General features: G+C 36.0%; 1 protein-coding gene across 1 annotated transcript; it reads left to right on the plus strand.

Annotated features, from left to right (window-relative positions):
* Positions 1-2,196: 2,196 nt before the first annotated feature.
* Positions 2,197-7,949, plus strand: LOC128012921 (meteorin). Its single transcript, XM_052595509.1, has 4 exons — positions 2,197-2,516; positions 3,163-3,599; positions 6,110-6,169; positions 7,209-7,949. Exons 1-4 carry the CDS (start codon positions 2,413-2,415, stop codon positions 7,520-7,522), a joined length of 915 nt encoding a protein of 304 aa, XP_052451469.1. The 5' UTR covers positions 2,197-2,412; the 3' UTR covers positions 7,523-7,949.
* Positions 7,950-8,719: the final 770 nt, after the last annotated feature.

The raw sequence follows: 8,719 nt of genomic DNA on the forward strand, positions 1-8,719 counted from the left end.
GTGATTAATTGTTTATTTATTGTTGTATTGTTGTCTGGGGTATATTTGTAGCAATAGCCAAAAATACATTGTATGGATCAAAATTTTTGATATTTCTTTTATGCCAAAAAAATCATTAGAATATTAAGTATAAATCATGTTCTATGGAAGATATTTTGTAGATTCCCTACTGTAAATATATAAAAGCTTAATTTTTTATTACTAATATGCATTGCTAAGAATTCATTTCAACTTTAAAAAGGTGATTTTCTCAGTATTTTTATTTTTTATTTTTTTTTTGCACCCTCAGATTTTCAAATAGTTGTATCTTAGCCAAATATTGTCCTCCTAATAAACCATACGACTGAAAGATTATTTATTCAGCTTTCAGAGGATGTATGAATCTCAATTTAGAAAAATTGCCCATTATGACGTCACATATAATGATTCTGTTGTGCACAATCCTAATTTCCACTCAGATGAAAATTTTAATTCTGAACACCTCATTCTGTCATTAAAACATTTAACATTTGGCTGATTTTGTTATTTTGATGAGTGCATTAAAGCTGATATCATTTTTAAAATCTTTATTCATATTTTGTGAAAAACAAACCTGATAGAAAGTTTTTATTTCAGTTTTTTAACTCGGCATCATAAAATTAGGCAATCTGAAGTATTTTTTGCAAATTAACAGACATTTTTATTTTAAGACGCTGGGCTGTGTCAAATCTGATCAGATCTGTACTTCCCTACATTACACTGACAATCCAAACTTAGCTTCACCATATTTCTTAATTTACAAACGTTTTATGGATTTGTTGCATATATTGGAAAAAGACTCCATTAAAGACTCAGAGAGTCAATTCTCTTACTATATGCAACACTGCACATGCACACGCACATGCATGCACGTTCACGTTCGCTTTCATGTGTCTATTCTTTGAAGTGGTCTTCAGAGAACAAAAGCCTCACTTTATACACAGCAGATCAGCAGGGAACACAATACACACACACCTCAGCAGGGCTACTGGACATCAGGCTTTGAATATGTCAAAGGTCCTGTCATAACCACATCAAAGGCACACGCTCACATACACACACATGCATACCATCCGTAAAGATAGATTGCAGTGATGATACAAAAGAATATCTGATTTGCTTATAATGCAGTGAGAAGAAAGAGTCCCTCAGCATGGGGCGAACAGAGGGCAGGACGTCCTGCAGAGAGCTCCATTTATCCCAACTACAACACCCATCCCCCTGCTCTCTGCATCTCTCCGTAAGTTTTAAAGACTAGTATTGGAGTGGATTTATACTGCTTTTATTTTGACTTCATAATATTTCTTCAACTCGATTTGAACTTCAGCTTTGACCGCTTCTTGCAGCCTACTATTCAGTTTTCAAGCAATTTGTCCCAGATTTTTAGACACAAGCATAAATTAATCATTAACCATCTTAATTGGATTACAATGTTTAATTAAGATTGGTTTAATTAAAATGTAACTTTTGACTACATGGTGATTTAAATCCTTTAACCATGTTAATTAAGCTAACCGAAACATGTTTAAAAATAATAATAATTCTCGACTTTTTCTCTGAAAACTGGAGCGCCACAAATTAATTGATTCAACAACGAATTCGAACGTTCTTCTGAACCGACTCTATGAAATGATTCTTTTAGAATTGGTTGACATTTCTTTGTTAATCAGTGGATTAACTTTTATTTATTTATTCATAGCAGTAAACAATACGGTGAGTTTTGGAACAATGTAGTAACCATTAACTTTCTGGATTAAGAATATTTGGAAAACATTTCAGTTCATGTGTGTTGTTTCTTATTTTTAAATAATAAATTCAACGCAATTTATATAACCTGATGAATACTAATGAATAATGAAAACAAAAACAAACAGCGATTTTGGCTACAAAAATGTAACGCTAAATGCCAGAATCCAGTGAATCATTTAATCGGTTCACTGACCGAGCCGCGTGAATGATTTGATTCGCTTAAATGATTCGGACGCTATTGCCAACAACGTGTTATGTTTCAAAATCCTTCACATACATTCAGGCTGATTAAACATTCTTCTGTCGTTTTTCATTAACCGAGTGTGAATAAAGGAGAGGCCATTCATTGGACTTTAACTGTGGTGAAGCCACGCCTCCTGCTGTGGGCGGGGTTTAAAGTTTAGTCGAGTTCTGAAACTCTTGCGCTGGAGCTCCGGTCAAGTCAGCGGTTCTCTGATCTCGCGCACGGACTGATCTACAGAAAGAGAGGGAAAGTTTAGTTAAGACAGAACACTCTTTTAGATCAGACAACAGTATGGAATCAGCAGGGTTTCGTTTTGTTTAATTATAGATTTGGAAAAGCAGCAAAGAGAAGGACTTTACGCACGCATCTCACTGGAGAACCGCAGTGTCTCTCTTAGCGCGATGATGCAGCTCTCGGACTTTAGGAATTTTGCGCTTTGGATTTCATTCCTGACCGGTTTCACGATGGCCAGTTACTCAGAAGACCAGTGCAGCTGGAGGGGAAGGTAAAGACTAACAAGAGCTGCAGGCTTTATATCGGTTGATTTTGTTGATAAATATATTGCGCATTATGTTAACGTTTTGCTGGAATGCATTGATTTTTTCCTGCCATCTTGCATGATTTCTGTGCAATTAAAAGTGTGCAAAATGTATGCAATTAATTACAGTAAATATACGTAAAATATTTTGTATAAATATAATGTGCAGTAATCCTCTCTCATAAATGTGTTTGAATTGCATTGCATATCTATCTATCTATCGTGAATATTTTGTCATAGTTTCATAGTCATAGCGCAAAAAATGGTTAAGCACTTCGTTTGTAAAGTATAAAGACAATATAATTATATAATGTAATAAAAAGGTGTGCTATACGGGTTTCAATATTAATGGATGTTGAAGGATGTTTCCACTAGTGCAGAAAGTTTAAATGGCTGCAGTTAAAGGAACCAGTAACCAGTAGGGGGCGTTAAACTTTTCCTGCAGTTTAATGCATGGATCAAAAGACTCAAGGCTCAAGTTTTGAGAAAGCAGACTAAGAGAAATGACTGTTTTTATGTGTTTGCACCAGATTTAATGTGGATACGGTGACTCATAGAGGTTTGGCCTGTTCAGATTTCTCTGGTTAACCTCTGCTGGTTTCCATCTGTGCAGTGGTCTCTCTCAGGCGGTGAAGAACGTGGAGCAGGTTTGGTTGAGGTGTGTGGAGGGCTCAGTGGAGTGGCTGTACCCCGCTGGAGCACTGCGTCTCACTCTTTCACCCCGACTGCCGTGGAGTGCCATGGGTCCCGGCGATTCCAGCAGGAGCCCGGTGTCAGCCTGCATCAAGCCGGATCAGCACTGGGGCGGGGCTCAGCTCTACGTGGAGCGGGACGGAGTCCTGGAGCTTCTGGTGGGAGACGAGACCTCCGAGCCATCTGGCCCGGCCCATGTGCGCTGCTTCAGTGCCATGCCTGGAGAACGACCGGCTCTCTTCCTGCAAGCGACGCCTCACCAGGACATAAGCAGACGCATCGCTGCATTTCGCTACGAGCTGAGAGGCGATTGGACAGCGCAGCCGTCAGTCAACACAGATCCAATCGGCAGCGAAGGTGAATATTCTGCAAGATACAGCAGATTTATGCAACATATACATAGTATACAATGGTTGCAAGCAAATTTAAAGCTATTTCGTGCAACGACAACAAAACATTTATTTTAGTAAAATTTACTTCCAATATTAATCATAGAAATTGTTTTCTGAATTTAACATTGGCCCAAAAATAATCAAAAATTTATCTAATGGTTTTGCAAAAAAAAAAAAAGTGCAGTGCAATTGCTACAAAATCATGCAAAAACAAAAAATTAGTTTAAAATATTCAAAAAAGTGGGAACTAACATTAATAATTGAATATCTGCCCAAATATAATCTAAAATTGCTTATGCACTTTTAGTACAATCTAATCAGATTAGTTTTTGAGAATGAACCTGCAGTGAATCCTGAATGTTGAAGGTTCTGCAAAAAAAAGAGCAATGCAAAGCTATGAAACTGGGCACATTTATTTAACTAAAAACTGCATGAAATATCGAACACAGAGCATTTGTACATTCTGGAACTTAAACATTTTGATATTATCCCAAAATTAATCCCAAATTTCCAAAAATGACTACAACCAACTCTACTGCTTTTAGACTCATCTACATGGGTTCGTTTCTGAGAATTAACTTGCAGATGATGTCTCTGCAAATCTGTGATGGTTCTGCAGGAAAGTTCAGTGCAACGTTATGAAAGTATGCAAAGTAGGAGTTGAGTTGAAGTCGAGTGACCTCTGGCTGGATGGGGGTGCAGAACGAGGAACACCAGACAAACAAAACCAGCCAAGAACAGGACATTCATTCAGACTTGAACTTTAGAGTAATGCATTTCAGCTTAGATCCACCATCTGAAGAGCACAAACATGCACTTTCCATTTCAATCTGTAATCGCAGCACTGCAGATATTTAACTGTAACAGGTTTCAGTGATAGTGTTCGGTCGTCTCAGCTGGGAAGCTCCTTGCAGTCAGTTGTGGGAAGCGGAGGAGGGAGCGCTCGGATTCGAGGAGCGGAGGGGGAGGGAGAGAAAGACAAAAGCTTCGAATGGGACGGGGGTTTGTCTCCATAGTAAGCCGTTTCCGAGACCTGCATGAGAGCGCAGTCGCCGTGGTAACGGGGGGGTTGGGGATTAACCACGCAACTGAAAAGCGGATCTTTTGTTGGGAGTTTGGGAGCAGAGAGGAGACAGGGAAAGACGTTTAAAAGTTTTAAAGAGCCAACAACTTTCTCTCTCACACCCACACAGACACCTGTTGCTGTTTGAGAGCGCACACGTGTAGCCGCCGGCCAACATGCATTCAATTAACTTTCAGTAATGATGACTTTAAATAGTGCTCAACTTTACGTAACGCTCAACCAATGTTAGCCAACGTTTAGAGCGCAGGATGGCCAATATAATGCATGTTTTGTTTTGTTTGTTTTTTTTTTATTAAAATTGTCTCAATTTGTACTTATAAAATTTGTAAATATGGGAAATATGTGGAGAGCGTGCTGTTGAATTTTATAATTTTGAAAGTCCAAAAAAAAAAAAAAAAAAAAAATATATATATATATATATATATATATATATATATATATATATATATGTGTGTGTGTGTGTGTGTGTGTGTGTGTGTGTGTGTGTGTGTGTGTGTGTATATATATATATATATATATATATAAAATGCGTGTTTTTAACAATACAAATGAATATAATGTACATAAAAATTTATTGTTTTTAGTTTTTATTTACTCACAATTCACTAAACATGAAAAAAGCTAGTTAAAACTATAAAACAAAGTAAACATTAACTCAAATAAAAAAAAATATTTCTCATTTATATCTAGTTTAACTTAATGTTCTAAAATAACTAAAACAAAAACTGAAATAAAAATGTATACATATTTTAAAAAAATTCAACAAAATTTACATTTTAACTAATATAAAACTAGTTGAAAAATTTAATAGTATCTCAATAATTACTAGTATTGTTTCAAGAATATAAACAAAAACATTAATTTGCTGTAATTGAACAAAAAATAAAATCACAATTTGTTTAGAAACTATACATCTTATTTCAAATGATTTTACAATTACATTTCAATTTAAACGTTTAATAAAATCTAAGACGTATTAATTAGCGCAGTATTGTCTGTTCATCATAGTCTTATTTTCATTCATTTCAAATCAATAAAGCCATTTACCCTGAACTTAAAGACTGGCATTTTGACAAAAAACTACAGTTAGCATGGAAACATTTTGTAAATGGATATAAAAATCTTTAAAATGACACAAACTTGAAGAATGAGAAATGGTTTGATTTCTGTGTGGGTGGGTTTTGTTCAGTTTTCTTACTTCACAAGCCCATCCAGATCAGCCAGATGAACGTTAGAGAGGAAGAGTGAAGTGTTAGGGTCTTGACTTTGATCAGCTGACGTGGCTCACACCTATCAGCAGGTCATCTATCTCCATCACACCTCCGCTGAAGAGCTGCGAGTTACGTTCCTGTTCTTCTGTGTCTCATGCTCTTTTCTTCTTTCTCTCACAGGAGCCTGCAGGCCGTGCAATAACACTGAGATCCTGATGGCTGTGTGCACTAGTGACTTTGGTGAGTATTTGAATTTTTGTATTTTTTGTTCTGCTTTTTAGGACAAATGTGTTTTTATTCCAAGCAATCAGCAGAACTTTTCCACTAAACTGTGTAAATGTCTCTAGGATAGCAAGAACCACAAACCTACAAGCTTCAGCTACCAATATGCCACATTTTCTAGCGGCTCAGTTAAAGATCTGGAGGTCAAAGGTTCAGACTCAAGTACAGGGGTCAGCCCTAATTTAGTATCAATTATATTTTTATTATTTATTTTAGATCAGGTTTACATTAATGCATTTAGCAGACACTTTTATCCAAAGTGAATTGCATTGCATTCAGGCTATACACTTTTCTTTTTTTTACAGTATGTGTGTTCTCTGGGAATTGAACCCACAACCTTTTGCGCTGCTAATGCAATGCTCTACCACTGAGCCACAGGAACATATATTTATATATTTAGACATAGATATAGATTTTTTTATTTTTATTTTATTTAAAAAAAATAACAATTTGTTGCACTTTCTTGTTGTTTTTAATTATTATTTTATTCGTTTTTTATTCGTTTTTAATTATTTAAGTTTTAGTCATTTTAATACATCAAGTTAAACTTAAATGTTGCATTCATATTTAACAAAAAAAAATTAGTATTTTTTTTTTACTTTTATTAGTTTTTTTTTGTTTATATATATTATAATTTTAATGAGTAATTTTAGCACATTTATTTTTTTATATAATTTTTATTATAATAAAAATTAGTTATTTTAGTATTCCGCTTAGTAAACATTAATTAGAAGTACTTTTTTCAAGTGCATTTTTAGAGTTTTCTTCACACATGGTTACTCTTTGCAGTTTTCTACTGTAAACTGCTTTGGATACAAGTACATTTCTAATTTACTCAATTTATCAAAACCCAATTGGCATCAGTCCAGCTGTTTAATTTAGTGGCTTCCAACTGTGTTTTCTGGTTTAGAAGGAAATCGTAAACCAACCGAAATTGCAAAAGCTGAAGTCTGACACTCATTTTCCATCGTTCTAACAGAGCTTTCTGTGTTTGTAGTGGTTCGAGGAAACATCCGTTCAGTGGATACAGACTCAAATCTGAAAGCAGCAGTGATCAAAGTGAGCGCGACGAGGGTTTATCGGCAGAAGTTTGCGCTGTTCCCTGAATCCGGGCGTCTGACGCGGTTAGGGGAGATCCGGACGCCTCTGCAGTGTGGCGTTCGTCCCGGCGCTGGCAGCTTCCTGTTTACCGGCCGTGTGCACTTTGGGGAGGCGTGGCTCGGCTGCGCTCCACGCTATAAAGACTTCCTGAAGGTGTACGAGCAGGCCAAACAATCTCTGACGATCCCCTGCACTCTGGTCAACGACTGACGGGGAAACAGGATCAGATGCGGGCGAAACTCATGATTCTGTCGCAGAAGATGATCTGAGAAACTCCTGAGCAAATGAAAGAAAGTTAAGGAGAACAGAGACACTGGAGGAGGAAATCTCAGCAGAGATCACTGGATCGAGATGGATATCTGACGGAGGACATTTGTGTGTCCATGTCTGTCTAATTCCACACAGATTTGGGGTCCTAAACCGGGCCTCTTTTTTAAACTCAGGAAATCATGTCTTTGGACACTTTGATATGAACATCATATCACTGAAATATCCAAAGTTGGTAAATAAGCTGTGTGCAATGCATGTAGTGCAGTCGTCTTTTGCAGTATTTGACGCCACAGAAAAACATTGATTTGTCAGCCTTTATAGGAAAAGAAAAATGTTTAAACACTCTATATTGAGAGTATATATATGTATGTATGTATATATATATATATATATATATATATATATATATATATATATATATATATATATATATATATATATATATATATATATATATATATATATATATTCACCTCTCTTTTCTAAATTTGCACTGGTGAACAGAGGGAAAAGATGGCGATATCTGGACGCTGCATGCACTGAGAACCAAAACGGATCTATATGTAGCATAGTAAAAGATGTTTTATATAAATATATATTTCTATAATATGAAATCAGCTATGGTTTATATGCTTATAGGCTGAGGATAGCATGCAGCTAACATCAAGTAATGAAAACAATAGCAATAGTATATTTAATTATTTGGTGTCTATAGATAGCACGTGCTGATTACCTCACGGTTAACTAGTTAACACGGTTAACATCACCACTAGTTTGCTTTGATGTTGCTAAGCTGATATAAACTTACCGTCACGTTCAGAGCACTTTTACTCTGATGAGAAATTGTTTTATTTTCAACGTTGCGTTCACACTGACAACGAACGACATTCATTCTCTTCGTTCATTTAACGTCTGAGACTTTTGCATTTAGACAAAGTTGAGCAGCTCAGCTTTATGCAAATGAGCAGCAGTGCAACGACCAATGGGAGTGAAGAATGTAAAGTCATGTGATGCTGAATATTTAATTGCTTTAATTGGACGGTTAAATTGTTTTCAGTGTGAACGCACATGAACAGGGTATCCTCGTGAATCTGGATTTTATTTGTCGTTTCGATGTATGTACTTATGATATAAACT

This window comes from Carassius gibelio, chromosome B24 (assembly GCF_023724105.1).
Source record: "Carassius gibelio isolate Cgi1373 ecotype wild population from Czech Republic chromosome B24, carGib1.2-hapl.c, whole genome shotgun sequence".
Taxonomy (NCBI): Eukaryota; Metazoa; Chordata; class Actinopteri; order Cypriniformes; family Cyprinidae; genus Carassius; species Carassius gibelio.